Genomic DNA, 24,880 nt, shown 5'->3' with positions numbered 1-24,880 from the left:
AGCAGAGAGAACTCTGTACTTTCTCTTCACATTTTATGAATACTTAAATAATAACAGATTTTTTTTATACAACTACGTGGCATTTATGTAGAAATTTTGCCCTTAGTTACAGCATTTTTATTCTTCCGTTTCTGAATGTATAAATATATATATATTATATTATATCTTTGTAAGAGTCTGTTATTGCTTGACATTTTGCAATAAGAAATGTTGAACAGGATATTTCTGTTCAATTCTCTAATGCTATTGTAACTAATAGATGTCAAAACTGGTTCCTAACCAAAGCTACCACAAGTCAAAAGAAACAAAAAAGCAACATTCCTGGTTGTATTTTGACATGCACTAAACTAGAGGCAATTATTCGCAACGTAGTCAACAAATCAGGCCAATTCAGGAACTGCTTCCTCTTTTTGATGCACAGTAAAAGTTTTAAGCCAAAGCGACGCTTACATCTGTTTCATCAGATGACTACAGACGAGAAATATGGTTTTGTTGTGTTCCTATCCGTTTAATAGAGTAAACTCGGTACTTTCAGTCTTACAAATGCTTGTGTAACATCACCATACCTAACAGAACCAGAACCAGTGTCAAAGCTGAGTCTTCACCAGGTCAAAATAAACAAATTGCTATTCAGTGAAACCAGAGGGGGAATCAGGGAGGGGAGGTGAAGAGTTAGGCCGGGTGAGTCTGTCTGACATATACTCAGAGGCCGTGACCTGGAGGAAGACACCAATCAAAGCTGGCCCAGATCCGCTGGCCCCGGACCCAGCTGGCTCAGCCACTGAGGGACCCTTCTGTCGAAGACCGCTCCAGATGGTCCAAGCAGGGCTCTTACACAAAGCCCCTGCTAAGTATTCTTGGAGATGAGCTTGAGTTTTTTTTTTCTTTTGGTTTATATTAGCATCAGCTATATAGTAGCAGTAATTACGGATTAGGGGGCTTTAGTGTTACTGAGGAAGGCCAGGGCTTGATATTTGTTCTGGTGACATAAATCTGGAGGATCACACAGTGATTTTTGAAAAGATTTTTTTTTTCCTTTTGGCACACCTCGTTCCAAAGTCACTGAACCTCAAAGTAAATCATGAGGTTTTATTTCCCAAGTGAATTTTTATGCAAAAGTTAACGAGAATAAAGCATTTCATTAGACTTATTTTCATTTTTTACGTAAATATGTTTCTCATCGTGAGATAATTTACCTGAAAAAAAAAATAGAAGATATAATGAACCAATAGAAGTAAAAATAAAAATGTGAGAAATATTTACAGGTAAAGGAGATTATAGTGGAGTCTGCTCCTACACCTGCAGAAAGAGAAAAACAAAACAAAATCAAGAAACCATGATAACAAACAATGTATGCAGAAATATAATAATAATAATAATAACTTTATTTTCAGATACCTCAATAAGGCTGTTGCATGTCCGGTCATACTTTACAGAAGCTTGAAATTAAAAGCAACACAAAAGCAGCAAAACTTGACATAACCACAGGACAGAAAAGTTACCAAAATGATCAACAAGAAATGCACTCATCCACCCAGGGAACACGAACACAGCTGCTGAGTTTGAGAAATCCACAGCGATCACAGTAATCTTCAAAGAAGACATTAGGTTGCTAACGTCTTGTTTTTGCCTCCTTTAGTTCTGACTTATTTTTAATACCAAGCATCTTTTCTGTTGTTTCTGTCAGGCTTCTAATCCCATTGACGTAGCCGCACGTCCTGGAGCCGTTCCTCACACACTTCTCCAGAAGGATCCACGGGTAAGCATGGCCTCCGTCATCCCGCCGTAAACACCCCACACACACAACAAGGGAAACTACCGGGTGCGTCCCGTTTACCTCAGAAGTCGGAGATGGGTTGGAGGTCATAACGTACCGGTCGACATAGTCGGAGAAATCGGGATTTCAACATGGCGGCGCACAAGCAGACGTTGTTCGCAGTACCGCGTACGACCATCGGTTTAAGCGAACGCCACTTTCTAATTTGATGATTTTAGACTCTCTCTTACAAGTTGTAAAATAAACATGTTTCCATCACAGCTTACTGCTGTTGATGTGGGGAGTCGGCCACAGAAGTCTTAACTTGGGGTAGTCAGAGTCAATCCGAATTTTCGACGTCTCTGGGCTTTCCAGTCGATTTTTCAGGCTGCAAATGTAACGCACCACAAGTCTTAGTGTCTTTAGAAACTTGTATTTTATGAGTATAAACATTAAACTTGCTTTGTCAGAATTTGGCATCTGTCTATATTTCTGTTATTAATGATCCTCTGTTGTCCGTACAGATGAGTGATCCGTTCAGGACATCTGTTAGGGTGAGTTGACACATTTATTGGTTTATCTAAAACCTTTTAGTTCTCTGGCCAGGCCACAAAGTCTCATTTACCATCCGAGTCAAGCTGATGCTGGGCTTTGGAACATTGGGGTTAAACATAAGCTCTGTGCTGGGTTCAAGCCAGGGATTCATATTTCTAAATTGGTTGCCTGGTTAAAATTTCAGACTTCCGCTTTGTTGTCTGGCCAGAAATTCCTAATGCCAGCATTGATTTTTTATCTTAATTTTATTTATTTATTTTATTTTTAGCTCGCTAAATTAAAGCCAAGACGCTGACTGTAGTTTCTCTTCAAATTTTTAGAAACCTGGCAAGTGGTGTGCAGTACATGTCCAGATTGCATGGCAGATCTACCACCACCAGCAGAAAATGAAGGTGCGTGAGACGGACCGTTCTGTCTTCCAGGAGCTTCCATGTCAAACCAGACACATAGCAGTGATTGTTAAAGAATCACCTACTGTACACGGAGATCGCATATGCTAAGAATAAATTACCCACAAACAAGCCGCTGGTTTGAAAAGACTAGGCAGCAGAGCTGGTATCTGATAATCATGGATACTTCAGGTTCACTGAATCTACGAAAAAAATGTAAACCAAACTTAAAATGATCTAAATGTTTATATTTAAAACAGGAAACACCAATTATTCCTCCTTCTAATGATTACAATAATATTAATATCACCATGACATATGCACTATATAACTACCTTTTAGCTTTTAATGTTAGAATAATCTAATGTTTTCTAACATCATTGCCGATAATAATTTTATCTGGATTTTTATATTTTTTAAATTTGTTAGTTAGATTTTGATTCAAAGGCTTTCTTCCTTGTCATCAAGGACTTATTGTTCCCAATCAGCTTGCATGGATGGTTTGACAGAGCCGGCCAGAACTGGACAAACGTAGCGAAAAACGAATAAACCGCCCGCTGTGTCACTGGAAATGCCTCGCCCGCCGTGATTCGCTGGCCTAGTTTTCCTTTGTCTGACTGTCGTCGCCTCTGCCTCTTTGAATTGCAGCAGATGCAGCTCGACCCTCACAAGCTGGACATGAACGGGAAGCTGGACCTATTCAGTCGACCCCCGGCCCCAGGAGTCTTCCCGGGGTTCCCCTATCCTCACGACCTGGCACGACCCCTGTTCCCCTCCACAGGTCAGCTGATCCCCTAAAACCTAGATGTAAAAATCACAAATGATCTTAAAACTGAAGCTTTTTCTGCCTTTATGCAAATAATTTCAAATTTAATTTAAAAAAAAAACATGCTGATGAAACGGAGTGGGTATTTTTCCTCTCGTGTAGTGTTCGGTTAATTATAGGGCTTTTTCAGCAAATGTTTTGCCAGTAAAGGAAATCAAATTTGTCCATGAATATGCATGACTCTCAGTTAGGTAATTGACTGATTTGCCCTGCATCGGGGGGGTAGGAGGGCTACAGGAGAAAGGAGAATGCCCTTTGACTGGTAATTATGCTGTGGTTTGTCAGAGGCATTCGTATAATTGGCTCTTTCATTAACAATTCATGAGATGTGGTTGATAGTAACAATGTTTTGTAAAAGAAGCCATTCAAAAACTGACCTTGCCGCGCTGCTGTAGCTACGAGCTCAAACGCATAACCACGGCAATAATAGGGAAATGTGAATGGCATCCCGCGTCTACTCTGTGTTCAACATGTTTGCGCATTTATCCACATTTTATTCCTTCTTAATACATTTTAAAAGGACAGATCGAGACTTTTGTTCTTTTTAATGGGTTTCTGTGGAACAGTTCTCAGTAGTCAACATCTTACCTGTGCTGAACCCCCTCGGCGTCTTCATTTAGTGTAAATCTTGGTCTTAAATTAATTCTAATCTGAAAAATGACACAACTGTTTATGCAAATGTTTTTTTGGGGGGGGGGGTTTGTACTTTGATACCATTATTGTGTTTGCATTACGTGATTACTTGCAAAGAAGCTGGTAATTGTTCAGTTTATATTTGTGTGAAGATCAGTGGATTTTTCTCCATAAAATATTTAAAGGTTGAAAAAAAAATCAACATTCGGATTAAACCCGTTATGTTTTTGAGATTGGATTTTTAAATCTCCCACAACAAGTAACCTACATTTATACCAAACAAGACTTGTTTTTTGGGGAGTTTCTCAGAGATTAAATTGCCATGTCACTGAATAATGTGAGTGCGTCTGTGTTGATAGGCTCTGCACACCCAGCGCCCTCCCCGTACGGCCCCGCCCCCCACCCCAGTGGCTTCCTGCCTCCGAGCCATTTGGCAGGTAAGTGTAAGTAACCGCATATCCACAGTCATTTAACCATAAATCTCCTCTTTCTCTCCATGCATTCTCTGCTCATTCTCCCCGTTTTTTGACTCATATTTGAACACGGCGTGACAAAAAAAAAAAGCCACCAGCGTGTCATTCAAGTGGCTGACAAATAAAATTTGGATCTCAGGTTCGCTTTCTTTAACGACCCCGTCGACCAGGAGCAGCTGTATACTTTTTAAGGAGACACGTAGCTCATGGACATGTCTGGTGTAACTCCGTCTGGGCTCATAAACACAAACATGGCATCCAGACAGAGACTCTGTTGCACTATTTTCTGTGGAACATAAATTCTGTCTTTTACGGAAACGGATTGGATTTTGCGTTTATTGTACTTCATTTTTTATTTCATCTTTTTAATTAAAGAGCTTATTTGGACTTAGAGTTACCAATTGAGTTCATTCAATGAACTGAAAATCAACTTTTTTTTTTATCTGAAGAAAATAAATAGAATGAAATGAAACCTTCTAATAATTTCAGCCTTTTTTTGATGGATTATGCATTTAAAATCGACTGATAAATGTTATTCATACATGTCCCACCCCCCGTCCCCTGTAAGTGGTCAGGCTGCTACACTGAAGTCAGTCACTCACCAGATTTTCAGTTTAATTAGCTCTCAGTTTCCCTGTCCAGCAGCCGACCACCATCGACATCGCTCCAAGAAATTCAAACTAATTTCCACATCAGGGAGATTTGTTTCTCTTGCCCTATCAAGCTCCAGTTAGTGCCAGTAAATCCTGCGTCCCGGCTGCCGTACGATTTACCAGGCAGGAAGTTAGGATGGCAGCGCTAACAACAACAAAAAAAGAACAGAAGAAAAAAAAAACCAAAAACTCGCTTGTAAGAGAAAAGCTGAGTAAAACGGGTTGGTGTCGGGGTGAGTACTGCTAACCGGCTCCCCCTCTTGCTAATCCCTGTTTGGCATTTTGCAGATCCTTTCAGTCGCTCCAGTTCCTTTGGCGGCCTCGGCAACCTTTCAACCAGTGCCTTCGGAGGATTAGGCAACCCCTCGCTTGGTAAGCGCTGCCCGGCTCTCTCCTCCTCCACCGGCTCCCCCTCTTCTCAGTCGGGGCCCCCTGTGGCCAGAAGCACAGCACAGAACAGAGCAGAGCAGGGAAGCGTTAGGCAACAGGGAGAGCGAGGAGGGGAAGGCAAAAAGACACTTAGCTCTAGTTTCTGTGTCAAACCAAAAACCCCTAGCCCTGGGAGACCCGACAAAGCAGCACGGCACACAGCAAAGCAAAGCTCCTCCCTGCCTCCACTTCATCCATCAGTGATGTTTCCAACAGCCTGGCTTTAATCTGACTTCGCTGCTGCCAGTAGGCGCTCTTAGGTTTGCTGTTTGGTGACAATTCATCTATTAATTATTCGACAAGCCCCCTTTTTGCATCTCCATGGAGGGGCTTTCTCTTTTCTCCCTCTGCATCCTTCCCTCTATGCATTCCTCTCGTTTTCATTATCCCTCCTGTTTCTGTGTGCCAAATCACTCACCCTGTTGTGAAAATGGGATGTGATTGGACTAGACATGCTGTGGAATGCTAAGGTCTCCCTTGGCTTTTCACAGCTTTCTTCTCCAGAGGACGAGTGAGTCTCCTCTGTTCATCCGGTGCAGAAAATGGAGAGGGGGGGAGGCGAGGGGGTCGTTGGGGTGGGGGGAGAAGCCTTTCAGTCCCAAAGCAAAGCTTGTGTTGTGGGGAGCCATTAACCTCTAACTCTTCCAAGCAGCTTCGGGGAGAGAACCTCCAGAGACAAAGACAAAAGCAGCTTTTGTTTACGAGTCTTTCTTGTCTTATGTGTCCTCAAGAAGGTTTTGTGCCCAATTAACTTAGAGAGTCCAATGTCTGTCTGCTTTCTTTCTCTCGTTTTTTTTTTTTTTCCACCATCAGGGTCCAATAGCGTGTTTGGTTCCAAGGAGGGGCCAGGAGGACTGCCCACGTTTGGCAGCCCCCACCACGACACCTGGAACAGACTGCGACGCACACCGCCATCTTTTCCCACCCCGCCGCAGTGGCCCAAAACCGGAGAGGCTGAGCGAAGCAGTTCCGCCAACAGCCACGACCGAGAGCGAGAACGGGACCGAGAGAAAAGAGACTCGTCCATCGGGAAAGAGGAGAAGGATAAGGACAGGTGGGTCGAGGACGGATGGCTTCAGTTTTCATTCACTTGAGATCTTGTTTAAATCAATATTAGATATCGGTGTAACCCTCTAAAATACTATAAGTTTTGGGTCACCAGATTAATCCCCACTTCGTCCGTCTTCACTTGCCCGCCGGTGGCGGTCAGAGGGCCTGATGGTGCCGGTGTGTGCAGCTGTGGCCACTGCCCAGTTGCTCGCCACCATCAGAGTGTGAATGTTTGTGTGAATGGGTGATTGACTGAATGTAGTGTGAAGTTCCTCTGGGATATCTGGACTTGATCGAGCGCTATACAATACAGGCCCTTTATCATTTCCTTCTGGATGACAGAAGTGCAACTGGATCTTGAAGAGTGTGAAGCTCCAACTATTAACCCTGCGTAGTGTCCGTGTCAAGTGATTTGTAGTTGCCTCCTATATTAAATAATATCATGTGATTGAAAAGAATCTGCTTAATATAATGTGCTGATTCAACAAATTGTTCCATTGTACCATTACAGGGACTCTGTGGATCGCAACCGCCACTCAAACCGCTCTTCTCCTGCCTCGGCACCAGTCAGCTACCAGATCAGCAGCCTGATTCGCTCAAACAGTCAGAACTCTAGCGATTCGGGTCGGCATCACAGCGGCAGTGTAGACCGCGTCCGGGAGGCGGAGAAAGAGCTGCTAGAACGCCAGAGGGAGTCTTCTCTCGCCGACATAAAGGTAAAGGAGAGCCGCTCACCGGGGAAGGAGATGCTGGAGAGGCGAACCTCAGAGGACTCCATCAAACCCACGCAGCGTACGCCTTCGCCCTACTCCAAGGCCATGATCAATGAGCAAAGCATGAAGCTCGCCGGTGGGCTCCCGTCTGCGATCAAGGACATAGAGAGAAAGGAGCCTCCGTCTGCAGAGCTCCTCCACAAAGTGAAAAATGACATGAAGATTAAGGAGGAGAGAAAGGAAGAGCAAGAGGTCATGGTGGTGAGTTCAGAGCCAGCGCCCCAACCAGCAGTACAGATCCTTCCTGTACCTGTCAGCCAACCAGGAAACCCTCACCACCACCACCCTCCGTTGTCACAGCAGCCTCCTCTTCCCTCGCCCCGTGGTAGTGACATTCCGACACCGGGCCTACACGGTGTCCCCATGTCACACTCTCTTCCTCTTTCCATGAGTGCCATGCCTCAAATGGGCAGCCTCAACGTACTGGACAGAGCTCGTATGGCTCCCTTCATGGGGGTGAGCCCGCTGGCAGGACGAGAGCGAGTGCCGCACACCGCCTTCCCCTGGGACCCACTTCGAGAGGCCTACCGCAGCCTGGACCTGCAGCGGCGCATGGACTTCCAGCTCAGGGCCGAGCAAGGACACCGCTTCCCCAGCGTGTACGAGCAGGAGCGCGCCTACCGCGAACGGGAGGCTCATGACTACTCTCACCACGAGCATCTCTTGGAGGTGCGCAGGGAGCATGAGAGGATGCGGCAACAGGCAGAGGAACGAGAACGCCTCCACCTGAGGGAGGAGCTTGACCGGGCCCGCCTCCATCAGCTACACCAGTCGCCGATGGAGGGCCATCTACCCCACATGCCCCCATTTATGCCACACTTAGGAGGCATGCCATACCCAAGACTTAGCCCCTCCACAGGACACAACGGTCCTCTGAACAGAACACCCCCTACCGCCGCGTTAAGCGCGCCCCCGCCTCTTGTGCCAGCTGGCAGTGCCCGGCCAGCCTCACCCAGGAGGACTACCCCCCTCACCACCACCCAGGACCCGAGGGACTATTCCCCGTCTCGCAACCCCAAAGAAGTAGAGGCTCGGTAGTTTCTGGGAACTCGACGAGCCTCACTTCTGTTTTGTGAAATAGCGTGATCAAAGATGCACTGCTCCTTCACCGGAGAGGAGCGAACCCCCCGAAGGGAAAGGGTTTGATTGTACAAAGTAAAGGTGTGTAAGGCTAATAAAGCACATGCCATGGCTATTTTTAGTGGACTGGATGTTCAATAATGTCGGTAAAGATGACACAAATGTGTGGATGTTTATTTCCGACTTAAATATTTGATAATTATTAATATATTAATCCAATACCTTATTTCTGCTTTGTGCCGAAAGGAAAGGTCCTAAATAAGTTTGTACATTTCCTATCTTTGTTCCATGTATAGATATGATTTCTATGAATTTTATGTACTTTGTGCATTAGTCTTGCCTTTTACAATATTTATCCCAGTCTATTGTGAGACATATCCTTTATGATAATGTAAAGACTTGACTTTGGATTCAACCATCAGTAATTTAACCTCATGGTACCTGGATATCCTCAATGATGACAATGTACATTGCTACATTATCAATTTATTTTGTTTATTTGGTTTGCCTTTGAGATATGCAGATAAATATATATAAATATATATATATAACTATATATATAATGTTTGTTCAGTCTCTGTAAAGAAAACTGATGTAAATAACCTGTTAATATTCTTTGCTGCAAGATTGCGTTGTAAATTTATTAGTCTTTTTAACCATTTCTAGAAAAACGAAATGAAACAAAATAACGTGGAATCACCTGCCTGTTGAAAATCATGGTGTCAAACAGCCGGCCAACGGATGGAAGTCACAAAGGGAGGGTGTTGTACGGAAGCCTGGATGGATCGCCTGCAATCTATGCAAAGCAGCACACAACACCCTAACAAAACGAAATCTACTGGAACAAACTGACAATACTGGAGAAGCTGAGAGAAACTTGGATTTAGCACATATTCATATGTACCAATGAAAATCATCTGGATTATTCAAAGACTTCCAAGTCAGAAACTGGACCAGCTCCAAACAGAAACGGACGCTGTTGGGTGGACGTCAAAAAGACTTTATCTGTCAACCTTGTGGTGTTGTGCAGTTGTTTTTCTTAGACTCTTGTATACAAAAAAAACAGTAGAGTTTTAGGCGTGGAAAAAAAAAAAAAGAAAAATGAACATTCATGGTTTAAAATGTACGGAATAAAGTTTGGACCTAATGTCAAACACTTCCGGTCTACCTTTCGTCCCGCTGTAGAAACGAGCAGCGAATCCGTCTGCCTGTTAAAGCTACTGCGTGGTATTTCAAGATGAGATTGATGGCTTTGCCAATAACACTTCTGCCTCCGTATTTTTTCACAATTCAGCGTTTTCTCATTTTATATCAAGCTCTTACTCTGAAATCATAAAGTCAACTGAGCCGGGGCGGCCGAGTATTGCCCCGGCCATCAGATCATTTGACCATAATCTGTCATACATGGGCTGCAGAGCTCTTCTTGGTGGAATCAATGGGATCGGGCCAAGGCAATACAGGGTGGACTAATAGAACATTGATTTTGTATGGAAGCGGGTTTTGAGTGTTTGTGTTGCAGGTAACCGGTATTGACTGGCAGCCCAGCGGCATATTGACCTGCGGTCTGGACTCATTACCGGGAGCAACGCCTGGGAGGAAGGCTATCGGATGGCGGGGAAGAAGCTCCCCCTTCCCCATGCGCGCCACTCATCTACTTTTCTAATGAGGCCGGAAGGCTCTCTGGAGTGGCTCGCGCAGGGAGTCCTGAGGTGCCCCCGTCCTGTTATCGACAGGGCAGCGGCTGCGCTCGCCGCCTGCCTGGAGACGGCCAATTCATCCTGATAATGCTTCGACTACTCATCCCGCCCGCCCAGCGCTCCGCGCCTCACAATCCCGTGCCATGGTAGCAGCCCCATAATGACAGCGTGGATCAAACCGTGGCCAGGTCATTAGGGGATGTTATTGAAAATCAATTGTGCTCCTGTGTCTCGCACTCTCCAACAGGGTTTTTCTTCTTTCTTTTTTTTTTTTAAATGGCTCCTTGAAAAGACTGTTTGCCAGAATGTGGCCGGTGTATTGGGAAGGCTTGAATCACTATCACTTTCAATTTAGACTCCTGGTAATTGAACCACATATTCCTCATGTGGGTAGCATCTGTCAGAGGACGACCTCGCATTATCGCCAAGTGTTCTTCGACCCAGGATGGCAAAACAACAAGGACTGTGTCCAGCAAAAGGATTCATATGCTTTGTTACATTACGGCCACGGCCATGCAGCTGCTCCGACATCGTCCATTGCGTTAGGATGTTATTGAAATACCCATTTATGTCGATGCGTCACCAAGCGCCACACATTATAAAGATTAATCAGACTAATACTGACGCTTTGATACCTTTTTTTTCCTCTTAGTCATAATTTTCTGCCAACAGTCATTAAAAAAATAAATAAATATAAGATTAAAGTATAACACCAGACAAAAAAAAAAACATTTTAATAGTAATGATAAATTTTTATGTGCCACTTTTCTAAAAACTCCGACACTTTACAAGGATCAAGCGAAATTACGAACATTGCAAAAAACGAGACATTAAAACACAATAAGCATCAAACATCTTTTATTTGTACTGTAAAAGCTGTTGTGGTCCGTTTTGAGATGTTTTTAAGAACAGAAATTTATGAAATACCTGCTTAAAGGTAGTTTTCCAAAGGTACTTTTAATCTGACACACAAAACTCAACGGGACGCATATTTTAATTTATTGAATACGACCATGAAGAGTAAGAAAACTGATATGTGGTTTATTATTTAGTTTCTTCATGCTATGAAAGCTCCTTTTTACAATTTGGAACAAGCAAGCTGGTATCAAAACATTCAAGTGCATGCCACACTTTTCAGATCTCTATTTGCACATAAGGATGAAAAGGAAAACCATAAATCATTTTGTTTCAACTTCACACAAGCATTTTTACACCTCTGGTTGTGAGAAGCAAATGAAATCCCCTGAAATTTAGGATTGCAGCAAAAACAATTGAACAACTTCATGGGGTGTGGATACTTTAGTGAGCCCCAGATTCAGAGACCTCTCACTTGTCACAGTGCGGTGACATTTATATATTTATTTATTTATTTATTTATTTGATTGTTTTTCTGCAACAAAGTGTTTACCAGGTGAGCGTTGGTATGCGGAAACACACTCCATCAGCCTGCCTTGTGCTTCAGCCGCTTTTACCGCCGCGGCCCTCCAGAGATGAAAAGCTCCATCAATTTCACTCATCGTCTGGCAAGGTCAATTTATTTCAGCACACAGTCTATCATCAGATGGGAAACAATTGACACCTCGCCTAACACATCCAACCTAAGGTGGATCATCAGAGCGTCTGCAGTTGTCACTTTCTTTTTAGTGTCATTACTCATGTGTGGGAGCGGGTTTCTTTTTTTTAAAAGATGATTTTGGTTTTCTCGCCTGTTACCAGGACTGTACATAGTTCTTTTCTTTTTCTGTCACTGATGTTGATTCTGTTACAGCGCCTTCGTGAGATAGAGAGAACCCTCTTTTTTTTTTCTCATAATCCCAATTAATAGGATACAGCGGCATTTGAGGTAAGACATTGTCTTATTGTTCCAGTAATCCTTTTTTTTCTTTTTTTTTTCCATTTATCTGAGAGAAACCTCTATGCTGAGGGTTTGGGATTGAATTTTCATGGTCTCAAATAGCTCCAAATAAAAGGCGCCTGGCACAGAGCTGCACCCCAGATTCAGCGAGCAGTGGAACAGGCCAGAGGGACTTCTTAAAGAGCACAATGGCAGCTAATAACACAGTGCCAGGCTAATAGGATGGGCAAGAAATGAATGGTTCGGTCCAAGCTTCTTTTCTCTGTCCTCCCCTGACTGATAAAACATGTATGAAAGCCTTTCTGAGCCACCATATAGTGGCTCCCTTGACTTCTTTCCCCCCAGCGAGACTTAATGCATTAGTTCTCATTTGAAAGCTGTTTTTGAAATGGAAATTGCTAATGAGGCGGGAGGCCCCGGCCATGATCCGCATTTGGATTGCCGGGCTCCTTCTTTGCCGGGGCCCGGTGATTTGGGAGGTGATTTTGTCTGTGGGGGCCCGGAAACCCTGACGAGTCGACAGTCATTCTGCGCCACTGAACTACATCTGAACGCAGTGAATTTGGCGCGAGAGCGCTGCGAGAGTGCGTGTTGTTCTGACCGCCTAAAAAGGCGAGCGGCGCACATCCTCCGTCTTTTTTTAGCCCTCGGTGTCAACTGAGCTGCAGCTGACAGAAGCCAGGCCTCTCATTGGTTAAGGAGCTGATTTGGACACGATGAAATGGTGTGAATTCCTTACCCTGGTGACAAAGTGCTGTCTTATGTCTTTGCACCTCTGGACTTATGACAAATATTCCAGCTGCCTCACAGCGCCGCCTCTAAAGCTATGCAGGGAGAGGAGAGCTGGTAGAGGAGGAGGAGGACAGACTTACTGTATGCCCCACAGCCAGTTAGGGTTAGGGTTAGGACTAACCCTAACCCTAACCAGCACTACAGCGTACACAGTGTGTACTCACTGGAAATCCACATACATGGATTTGAGAATTGGAACGGTGCAGGTTATGCCATCGACTTAACTTAGGTGCCATACTAATAAGACACAACAGAATAAAATTACAAAAATAGTCATAAAATTATGAGAATAAACTCGTACAATTATGAAAATAAAGTCATAATATTGGGATAACAAAGTTACACGAGAAAACAGTAATCAGTTACAAGAACAAAGTTGTGGTATTTGGAGAATGAGGTCAGAATATGACCAAAATAAAGTAAATTGTTCAAATGTGTTTTGTTGCGACCTGTCGAACACAGAGCCAAATTCAATATCGTTGATGTTGGTGAAGTACTTTACATTTGAAAACTGACTTGTTTGTTTTTTTTCCCCAACATTGCTATATTTCCGCCATTTAATTTATAACGTCACATGCAGCAATGAATTGTGGGTGACACACTTCGCCGATGCGCGCTTTAGTCGAACACGGATGAAGGGCGCGAGACCCCGCCGGAGAACTGGGACCAGACAACACGCTGGAACCCTCGGGCAGGAGCGAGAGCCACTCAGGGGGACCTCGGAAAGCAAACGAGGCCGACAGAAGCTGGAAAGGCAGATGGAAAAAGAGGAGGTCCGGTTGAAAAGTAGATTTTCCACTTTGATTCAATTTTCAGGATTTCTCCAGCCTTTCCCAGAGCCTCGCAATCTCTCACACTGGCCGTATTATGTACACAAGCCGTAAAAAGGAAAAAAACAAAAAGAAGAACATTTATGCAGCTGGGTGCATCTGGCAGTGACACGCTTTTCATTCAAGGACTCTCAGGATGGCGGCGTGCCTACCCCTGCCACCCTCCCCGTTCTATGTATGGACACCAGACAAAAGCAGACTTAAGGAATGGGTGTGTTGGGTAGAATGAGACTCCCAGCGCTTTGGTCTTGTTTTAAAATTAGAGAGAGTCTGAGGGAAATGTAAGCCATACGCATCTTGTCCAATTTGGCACAGCCAACGCACATGATTAACCGAAGAGACGTTAATCAAAAGTGGCTCAGCATTTGAAGGGGTGGTGAGAAGCGCTGCCAGCTGGTGACAACATGGTTTGTGTTCGCAGGCCAAGAGTGAAGTTTATTTGAACGTGCAGCTCGCCGTGACCGTTTCTCGTTCTCCTTTTGTCTTTTTTTCTCTCCCCCTCCACCGTGACGCGCTCAGCAGAGCATTCCTGGCTCGTCGCTGGAATCGCCTCAGAGCCGTTGGCACCTGGGAAAGACGGAAGTTTTCCCAAAACCGCAAAATTAGAAATTCTGTTGCAGCCGATGCCTTCTGGTTGCACAAGCTTGTGCTCAGTTTGACACTGGCACACCTAGATCCTGGCATCCGCGAGGGAGCGTCGCCTGTGCAATGGGAAATTATGGAATTCGTGCCAAATAAAAATAAAAATAAATTAGCAGCACATTCAAAAATAAAAACATAATTTCTTCCCATAATAAGCTGTCTGATGCCGCGGCTGAAAATATGCTGTGCTATTTGTAAAATATAAATAGAGCGGAATAATTAGAAGTAAGTTTGAGGTTTTATAACATGGGAAGCTTGTTATAAAAGCTTGCTACTAATACTTAGCAGTTGTCAGGAATGTGATTCAAAACAGCTCAGAGCATTGAAAAAAATTAAATGATGTACTGCATTTATAATTTTGGGAGTCTAACTTTGTCTTACAGACTGCAATGTTCAAAAAAAAAAGTCCCAAAACGTATTAAAGTCACACATTAGCCAACATTACTTTGCACAGTCTGTCTAAACACGTCGCTTTTAGTTCCTCTTTCTGCAAACTTTCAAACTCTGATGGAGCCTGACGGGCCAGATAATTGATCAAAATGATGGCGTGTGAAGCAGCTGCCCGTTTTTCTTTTTTTTTTGTTTGAAGTGTGACTCACCACATCATGGACATTGTGTGTTCAGTCCTGATGTGGACCAGATGAAAAGTCTGCACAGCCTCAGGAGAAGTGCCTTGGACAATTTGCGCCACCAGAGAGAATAACTCTCCTCAGTTTGGACACTAAGCAGTTGTAGCCACGTTCACTTTTAATATGCAGTAAAAGCAGAAAACATCCCAAAATTGTTCAACATTGTTTCATGAAAATAAAATGTGTTTTCATTCTATTTAAAGTCCTTTTCATGTGGTACCAGAGGACTGTGTTATATTATATTATTATATTATATTATATTATATTATATTATATTATATTATATTATATTATATTATATTCTTATGTTATAAGAACATCAGCATAGGGTGTATGAGATTCATTTTATTCACAGACTTTACACTTTTTGGTGTGTTATGTTAGCAAAACAAAAGAAAAATCTGTGTATAGTAAAAAATGTAGATTACCTTTGCCTTGCTTTTATATTTTCCAAGTAGCTGTCAACTTCAAAATTCAATATCTTTCCCTTGTCAGTCTACTTGTTATCTGCAGAAAGTCTTGCTCTCTCTCGTCTTCTCGCAGCCTTGAAAAACCGCAGATATGTCTCAAACTGCAATAGAAAATTACGTTTCCATTTTAATGGTCTCCTGTATGTCTGAAAATACTGAAATATATTCCTGATAGCGTCCCAACCAAAGATCATTGTTATCAATGCAAATTACCAGTTTATACCCGTCGCCCTGTCCTGAACCATAAAAGCAGGAAGCCGTCTGACCGTTGAGTTCCCAACGGACCAGCAACCAGAGCTGAAAGTTGTCCAATTCCAGACAAAAGCTGATTTTCCCCTGTACTTCTATTTTTATGACATGTAGCTATATACAGTGGGGGCTCGTTATGTTTGTATTTATGTAATCAAAAAGCTTCCTTAAAAGAACGACAAGAAAGCTATTATAAGGTTTGCATAATGTTCGTCGTTACATGTGCCCCAACAGGCCTTCTCGCCATCCCAGCCCTCTCCTCCCATGCTTCTTTGAAAATTTGTCTGGCAGCAAACACACTTTGAAAAGCCTCTTATCTCCCAGATAACACGCATTATCTTATCTTGCTGTGTTCGTTAATGTCACAGCTCGTTCAAGAGGCTTGTTCTTCCACTTGCACTGGGGCTTGTAGAGCGGATTGCTTTCAGATTAGTCAGCGGTGGGCCTCCGGAGGTCCTGGACGACATGCCCGTCTTCTCCCAAAGGTAGGACTTTCTCGCGTTCCCCTTTTCTCTCGCCCGAGTCGCTCAATTGAATTGTGCGACGTCGCCTTTTCTCAGATAAAGCCAGGTGCCAAGAAGTGTGCCATTCAGAGCTCACCATGCCGCTAAATATTTTGCAGATGACATGGTGTTACTCAGCTACAGATTAGCACAAAGTCCTTATCTAAGATACACATTCTTGCACCTATCAGTGTAGGAAAAAAAAATCCCAGGTTCCCATACTTAACAGATCTTGTCCAATGTGTGTGTGTGTGTCTGGGTCGGTGTGTCCGTGAAATAGAATGGAGGCGAAGCTCCATTGGCTGAAACCATTTGGCTATCTCACGCAGCCCCTTGGCTACACAGTGGCTCACTCAGCGATTGATTGGGGTGTTGAAGGCCAGCTATTTAACACATCAGAACAACAAGCGCCGCTATCATGCTGGCTCTTTCTCCTGTCTCGTTTCTGTGCCATTCAAGAATGTCCATTATCTCTTCTCCCCCTCTGCTTGTTGGTTTTAGCCAGACAGGCATATGCCCACATTCCCAATCGCAATAAATTGTTGTACCTCCGGTGCAACCCTGCATGCAGATGTGCTGAAGCTTTCACCCTGGCGCTGCTTCGCGAGAACCAAACCTACACGAAGTGAATCAACAAAACGCTGGTCTCGACGTTGCAGGGGGAATCTTCTTTTCGAGACAGAGTGACAGATTAAAAATAAAGCTCTGGAGTTTCATATCATTAAATCCCACTCTCTCACCTGATTGCGCTCTCATTGTCTCCCCCCGTTTTTCTCTCCTCATTGTTACTTCTGGGAGAAACGCGGCTGATAATGCACGCTTCGCTCGACGGATGCGCAACCCGCTCATTGCCATTTCTGATTCTTTGTTGTCGACGAATGGTTTTTAAATGAAACGTGCGACTGCGCTGTAATTACAATTCCGGGGGTATTATGAAATCAAATATCACAATGAGCGTAATTTTATTTGCTTGTAATCTCGCTCACCCAGGCTAATAGGCCTCTTTTCAAAGGGCACACTTGTGTGTGGGTGTGGGACCAGGGCTTTGAGAAGTGAACAGCCTCCCAACAGAATTGCTGGTTTCTGGTCTACTTGGCGTCGGGTCTTTTGTCTCTGATAATACACGCGCAGAGCTCAACAGTCTGTTGGACGAGGGAGATTCATCCGGCCTGTGATCTCCACAGCTTCTCTGACAAACGGGTGCCTTTGGCAGGGCTGCCGGTGGTACGGCTTCCCCGCCCCGCCGGAGTCCAGACCAGACTGCTGCGGCGCTGCTGGCCATGAAGTCAGGCCACCGGACCAACCCGCTGCCACAAACCACCTTTGATCCGTGCATGAGCTGATCCTCTTTACTAGGAACAGGACATGTGTGCCACACGTTTTTCTGCGTAGATTCGTCATTCTTTAACTTTTCATACCTCTTGAGAAGACGGCGAGTTTTCCAAGTATTGCCGTTGCTTGGTCTCGCAATAAAATGCACTTGCACAAGTTTACGGTGTTTGGGTGTGTGTGTGTTTTCATATCCTGAAACAATAGTTTGAGACAAAAGTGAGCTGTGTAAGATTTAAAAGAGTGACTTTTCAAGCGATGACGCAACATTTTCTTTCGAAGCATACCTCTGCCTGAACATCATGAAATCACTTAGAATTGAAACAGTCTGGCTTTCCTGATCTAAAGACATTGAATCACAAAGGAGGAATACGGAATATGTCAATATGGAAAAGATTACAAAGCAGTCAGTTTCAAAGGAACCATGCTGACATTTAAATCTGCAGTATGTAACTTTTATAAAAAATAAAGTAATAAAAAAAATAAAAAAATGTTTATTACATATTTGTTGAAAATGTCCTGACAGTTTGTTATAATCTGTGAAAAGATCAAGCTCCTCCATCTCCTTCCTGAGCCTCTATGGCCGTCTGGAGGAGTGCAGTACTCCCGAACAAAAACAACCTATCAGAGTCGGGAGGAGGGTCTTTGCGCCGTCAATCAATCTCATGTACTCGCTGCCCAAAGTGCTAATGGTAGAGAAACAACTTGCAGTTCCAGGAAAACCGTTTATTGGCGGCTATGCTAATTAGTTTGAGCATTCACAATCGGCAATGCTGTCCGCAACGTAGCTGATCACCCTCTTGGTTGTTCCCAGTTGGCACTGGGAGAAGGCAGAGGAGTTCTATGTTTTCACTAAGTGTCACATTATATGCTGTCAAAAACCTAGTGACAGCTTGTAATGTAAAAAAATATATATTTTTTTTCAAAAACGTTTCATACTGCAGCTTTAAAAAACAGTGGAGGTGGTATGATGATCTGGAGTGTGTTGCTTCTTCAGCACCTGGTCGATTTGCTGGCAGCATCATTCTTTTCGATTGCTTCTCTTCAAGAGTAGTTTTCACCTTAACTCTCCACCTGCTCCAAAAATTATCACTCCACAACCGACATCCAGAACGACATTCAACACGAAATATTTGCAATCACCCAAAGACGCTTGTTTACTAAAGATGTCCTTGAAATCTGATGATTCGGAGATGAGTGATCAAATATCGGTACATCACGGTCAGGGATTGTAGATAGATTCTTATGAAAGAACACTAAAATGCTGAAATAAAAGAATAGGTGTTTCATCAAAGTATGAGTTTCAGTGTGTATATTTTGCATTTCTTTATTTTATGTTTTGACCCCTGGACAATTTGTTTTTCAGTTGAGTTGTACAGGATCTAAGTCTGATTCAAAATGGGAAAAACCAAACCTTGGAACCTGTATTTAAGGTTATATATCAAAAACCTTGAATCCAGTGAGAGCCACTTTATAACTGCACCAGCCATTTCTGTCTGAGTCCATGATCACAATATGCCAGGAAAAAGTGTTTCCAATCTGGATCTCATTGTTTTTCATCAGCTGTGACTGAGCTGGTTTTAACTCCAGGCTTTCCTGAATAAAGCTCACGTACCTTTTGCGGTATGTGCACCACACTTTGAGAACCCTGGACCTAGATGAAGAGAAAAGCAATTTCAAACAAAAACCGCCGAGTCAAAACACACTTCATGTTTCATATTTTCCAACAACCTGACGTGACCGCTGATGTTTTTTGGGGAGGTTGGGGGCTCGTGGGGTAATCTGGAGGGTGGGGGGTGCAATCGCCAAGCCAGTCAATCTTTATTACATTCCACTCAGCTGCTCCACCAAACCCACAATTGTTTGACATTGATTTAGCAGATCCTCTGCGTCCATGTAATTCCTCATGTGGTGTTTGGTAAAGATCTTTCTTCTTGCGTGTGCATGCATGCGTGTGTGTGTGTGTGTGTGGGTGTGTGTGTGTGTGTGTGTGTGTGTGTGTGTGTGTGTGTGTGTGTGTGTGTGTGTGCGCGCGCGCGTTTGAGAGCATTTTCCACGCAAACTCCGATGTTAACAGATTACATCCTTGAAATTGAAATCCTTCCCCTCCACCTTTAGCATAAATGCACCCATGTCAGCTCCAGGCTGAGCAGGAAATAGCTCATATTGATTATGGACATCCCCACACTGAGCAATCACAGGCTGTGAGTGTCTGTCTCCTCGCTCAGTGCGGTCCAACATGGTTGCCTCTGATTTCAGCTCACAGTTTGAAGAGCAAGGTGGAGGATGTGGGGGGTGGAAGAGTTTGGTGAGTGTGTGTGTGTCTGTGTTCATGGGAAGAACAAGCGCGACCCCTGGTGGCCCGGGCGGCGCGGTGCGACCGCCGATGAATGGCACCTCCAGCTGCTTCTGGGCCCCCTTCAGATAAGTTAACCTTGTGATAACATGCTAATGCCTGATTAATGTTGCAGTAATTAGACACAGCTTTTCACACTCAGTTAAGAGGACATCCTCCAGCAATTAACTGGAGCCGCCGAGAGATAATTTCGGTGAACACAGCGGAATCACGCTCCTCGCGCGCCTCGGTTCACACTTGGCAACATTAAGGGTTTTTTTTTTTTGCTGTTGTTTTTTATTTATTTATTATTATTATTATTATTTTCCTCATTATTTCATTTAATCACTCGTTCAATGTTTCACACAGGTGCCACAGGTGATCTTTGATCCAATTAGGAGACTGGATTGACGCGAGCGGCTGTGGGCGTGGCTTTCAACGAGCGGCTCGTAACCTTATCAAAGGATCTGTGTGCGCGTGCGTGCGTGCGCGTGCGTGAGAGAGAGAGAGAGAGAGAGAGAAGCATCCTCACGCAGACATCTTACGATGAGGAATGAAGCCATTAGTGAATGGAGGCCCCTGTGCTCAGGGCCCCGCACACTGAACATTAATAATGCACTGCCAGGGAGTAGATGGGGCTTTGCTGACATTAGGCCTGCATTAAAGACTCGTTTGCTCTTTCTATTAGAGACACGCTGCATAAGGAAGGATCTGCCCTTTTTGTAATTTGGCGGGGGGGGGGATGTCTGCTGTTGATGTTTTATTTTTCTTTCTACTCGGCGTAAATTGTCAGTAGGTTCCAACAGATTTGTTTTACTTTTCGACATGGACGTTGGTCATACACCTTTAATGGCCGGGTCTAAAATATAAATTACTGTGAGATGAAACCGGATTATAGATGATGGCAAAGAAGCTTTCAGTGTTTATATGAGGTGAATATTCCAATAAAAGGAAATTGTTCACTGTGGGAGGTTGGAGGAGGGGGGGGGGGGCATGGCGGCCCACACCACTACACTACCTCCACCACAATTCCCAGAGAAGATTGTTCTCTGATGGCTCCCAGTAGGTCATACTGTCAAAGTTAAACTCGAATACTTTATGGTTAGAGTTTGGTGAATTATAACTCTGTGTTTTTTTATGAGTGCTGAGTTTATGGACCCCCTGGGGCCCTCAAAAATGAATTTTCTACTCTAGTTCTGTGCAGTGATGCCAAAGCAGGACTGTACAGTCACGGGGATTTTAACTTTACTTCTTCAACTTTAATGATTTAGATGAATGTTTCAAATCGAAATAACCCTCAATGTCCTCCAGTGGGGCGATTCGCCACTATGAAAGCGAAGCACGTAGATAAAACTAAAACACAGAAAAACAGAAGTGGAAATGATAGATTATGCTGTGAGGGCAAATTTACTGAATGAGAAAATGGTGTGCAGATATTAAACAATAACATGCTCCACTTAATACCGACTGAGTAGGAAAATTAAGAAAATGTACAAAATGTAAATTTGTGCATAAAAATAAAATAAAAAAACAGACGCTAAAAATTGTTGTCATTTGTGCAGAGGACAAATGTCAGTTGCTTATTTGCATGTCCAGCCAAAGGACAGTCCATCCTCTAAGTTAAATGTCACTGAGCAGCTCACATGAGCCAGGAAAAGCTTTATTCTGTTCCCGAAAAGAAGAAAGATTCCTCTACATGTCGTTGAAATCTGGTCTGCCTGAACAGTTTGTGTCGTTTCCCATTAATGTGCTTCCTTTTCATGTGGATTTCAAACACTGTAATCACATGAAGGGCTCACACTCCAAAACCTGCCAAGAGTTATTGTCCGACTGCATTATTCACATTATGACTCCCTGAAATTAGCAAATAAATTGTACATTAGTCGATAACTAAATCACTCCTGTCTCTTGTTTGTGAGTTTGAAGCCTGAAATATGAAATATTGGGGTGCAGGATCCTGGGACATCATCCACTTAAGGTCATGTCTGCACTTGATTTATGTTCGGCTTTAATCTGTTTTATTAAGTATGGATTAATGGCTTGCAGTAACTCTTGACTGGCATATTTACACAGTGAAACAGCATAAGCATGAGGATGAAGATGAAAGTTTCATAAGCACAAATGGCAGATCATATATCATATATAATGATCATATTTCATTAAAGTAGAAATGAAAACCTGCGATGGTAAAACAGCGCTGCTGTTTTATCCCGCGTTTCATAACACTGGTTAAAATCAGCTGTGTTTCTGGATTTAGTTTTAAGTGAAATACTTGAACAGACTAAAATTAAAGCTATCATGGGCTTCCTAACCACCAACAGGTGAGTGGGAAGCATTGTTTAGAAAAACAATGAAGAACATGACCAGAGAAATGCAGTTCTAAAGGTTTTTTTTTTTCTTTCTTTCTTTCTGCAGCAGCCAAGATGTATGTAGGGAGTGTGAAATGTCTCATTTCTTTTGGCTAGAATGAACAGTGACTTATCTCCCAGACACCAGAAGATAATGAGGGTCAAACTTCTGCAGATAGACAAATGATTACGTGTGAAAATGCTGCAGAAGAGCCTTGGCCATTTTTTTAAATTATTATTATTATTTCCAGCAGCAAACTTAATTTGCTGCTGGAACTTGACAAAATATGAGAAGCTCAACAGGTATGATTACTTTTGGAAGTTATTCAGGGATGTGCACAGATGAACACTAAGAGTTATTGGAGCACCTTTCTTCTTCCTATGGACAAAAAGGTGCCCTTTTGAAATCTTTTTTGGTTGTTTTTTTTTTTCTTTGTCGTTTTTTTTTTTTTTTTTTTTTTTTTTACAGTACACCGTGTTTAACCAAAACAGTATGCAGTTATTGATTTTAAATATTGGAATCATCTGTGGAAAGAATTAAAATTAAAGGAAATGCGCTCTTGTAATGTATAAAATCTCTTAATCAGTTTGTAAACAAGGTTTGTTTTGTAAATGCTTTGACTAGTATCAAGTTGTATTTTAGTCCTATTTTTAGGCCCGAGCAGCTGAGCGACAAAGAAGTCATAAAGAAGTTGTGACTTCTTTATGTCACAACTTTAACATCTTTAGCAAACAAATGCAAGTGAACCAACAGAATAATTTAAGAAATCTGCATTAACATTCTGACTCGTACAAATAATAATTCAAGATATCTTCAATCTGTACTGCCATCAATCTGTCCAAAGAGTTGCATGCAGAACTTTAGGTTTCTGCAAGCTGTTTGAACATAAATTTGATTTCGTTTGACTGTCAATAATTACATTCGGTTTCCTGCAGAATTTTAGGTTTCATGCAGAAAATTGTAGAGAGTAGAAAGAGCTTGGCAATGTGGGATATATATATAGTGAACGCAACACTTTATAGTCTGGAAAGCTGTTTCAGAAATCTGCAAATAATTTTCTGTTTATTCACTCCTGAAAAACACAAGCAACTTATTAAAAAGTTTTGAAAAGCTATTTGTATGATTAGTATAATAATTACATTTGCTCTTCCTTATTATTTATGTCAATTAGTTTTTATGCAAGTGATACTTTCTTTTATAAAAATCACTACTATTTCTTAAACTCTAGTGATCACAGCTTGTTTTATGTTCAGTAGAATTCAGTATCTGGTGAGGCCGGGGATTTGTTCATTGTTCCTGTTAATGACTGTTCAGTCTGGGATAGTTACGCTAATAGCTTCAGATAATTGATAAATCAAATTACTATATGCAGACTCAGTATCGCACACATTAAAAACAGTGGTCCAAGCTTTGGGCTTAACGTTTGCACAAAGATGTAGCAGACTTCTTTCAGTCAGAGAAATTGGAGAAATGCTACATCCAGGAGAAGTTGTGTCTATTCTGTGTCAGAAGTTAGTTTTACAAGCAGAGCAGGGGTGTAGTTTGGATCCTGAACAATCAGGTTTGCCGATAAGCCGTAACCAACTGTTAGCCTGACAGATAAATCTCTAACGGCTCAAATATGCAAGTCACCCTGGTTTCCCTCAAAGTAAAGTTAAGAAACATTAACTTGGTGAGGAAGATGGTCTTTTCATCTGTCCTCCCAGTGACCTAGGTTGAATCAGGACATTCAGAGCTTTATACGTTTCCTGTCGTGTGTCCTGTCGTGTGTCGGAATTGAACGGTGCATCGTTGCTTTCCGTCTTCGTGACTCTCTGTTGTTCCACACTCCGCCTTGTAGCATCTGAGGATTCTCAGGAATTCCCTGAGGTGCCTCGAGGAAGACAGGCCTGAAATTTGACTGCACCCAGAGGTGATTGTTTCCCCTGATGATGGATGAGGGGCAGACCAGACAGGGGGATCTGCTGGACTTCACGAAGGTGCTGCCACCTCCAGGGATTTCTCCTGGCTTCACATTTCTAGCTCTGTGAGCCTCTCTATTCCGGAGAATAACAGCATCTATGCCTCTCGTCATTGCGATAAGTTTAAGATATAGTTAGTGGTTATTTTGGACTTAAATCTATCAAACAGAATATTGGTAGGTTGGTAAAGAAATTATGCAGCAGTCACAGCAAAGACTAGCTTAAAGACGTGGACTTTGGGAATAATTTATATAGAGTGGATCGTTTAAATTATATGTAACCTGCACCAGAATTGCATTGTGGGAAATTTAGTGATATGTAGCTTTTCATTCTTTTTAAATGTGTAACCTGGTATGCTATTTTTGGATGAAAATGTTTTTTTATTTAATATTATTATTATTGTTATTGTTGTTGTCATTGTTGGCTTTTTAATGAAAGAATCTTGTGCTTTTGCCTGTGTTGATCTGTAAAGAGGAACTACAAATGCAAACTTCCCTTTATGGCTAACAGTGACATATTATTTTATGACAGGCATTGTCCCTTTTGAAACAAATGAATAACAACAAAACAAAAGCCTGTGCAATCATTTTTCTCAGGTTGCAATGACTTGGGTTTTCCCTCA

At 42.8% G+C, this 24,880-nt stretch overlaps 1 protein-coding gene across 7 annotated transcripts in view; it reads left to right on the top strand.

The window, feature by feature from the left end:
* fbrsl1 (fibrosin-like 1) overlaps window positions 1-9,773 on the top strand; it is a 327,802-nt gene extending 318,029 nt beyond the window's left edge. For 4 of the 7 annotated variants that reach the window (XM_055050778.1, XM_055050777.1, XM_055050775.1 and 1 more), the window contains 8 exons: window positions 1,688-1,759; window positions 2,281-2,310; window positions 2,632-2,703; window positions 3,349-3,481; window positions 4,519-4,602; window positions 5,574-5,657; window positions 6,528-6,768; window positions 7,276-9,773. In XM_055050778.1, the coding sequence (XP_054906753.1) occupies window positions 1,688-1,759; window positions 2,281-2,310; window positions 2,632-2,703; window positions 3,349-3,481; window positions 4,519-4,602; window positions 5,574-5,657; window positions 6,528-6,768; window positions 7,276-8,575 (2,016 nt within the window). In that variant the 3' untranslated portion in view covers window positions 8,576-9,773. The remainder of the gene's footprint in view (window positions 1-1,687; window positions 1,760-2,280; window positions 2,311-2,631; window positions 2,704-3,348; window positions 3,482-4,518; window positions 4,603-5,573; window positions 5,658-6,527; window positions 6,769-7,275) is intronic. The other 3 variants (XM_055050776.1, XM_055050781.1, XM_055050779.1) reach the window with 3 other exon arrangements.
* The last annotated feature ends 15,107 nt before the right edge of the window (window positions 9,774-24,880 follow it).

The sequence above is a fragment of the Poeciliopsis prolifica genome, unplaced genomic scaffold (assembly GCF_027474105.1).
Source record: "Poeciliopsis prolifica strain line A6 unplaced genomic scaffold, Auburn_PproV2 SCAFFOLD031, whole genome shotgun sequence".
In the NCBI taxonomy this organism is placed as follows: Eukaryota; Metazoa; Chordata; class Actinopteri; order Cyprinodontiformes; family Poeciliidae; genus Poeciliopsis; species Poeciliopsis prolifica.
Note: the sequence above shows the minus strand (reverse complement) of the source record. Positions and strands in the feature narration are given on the sequence as shown.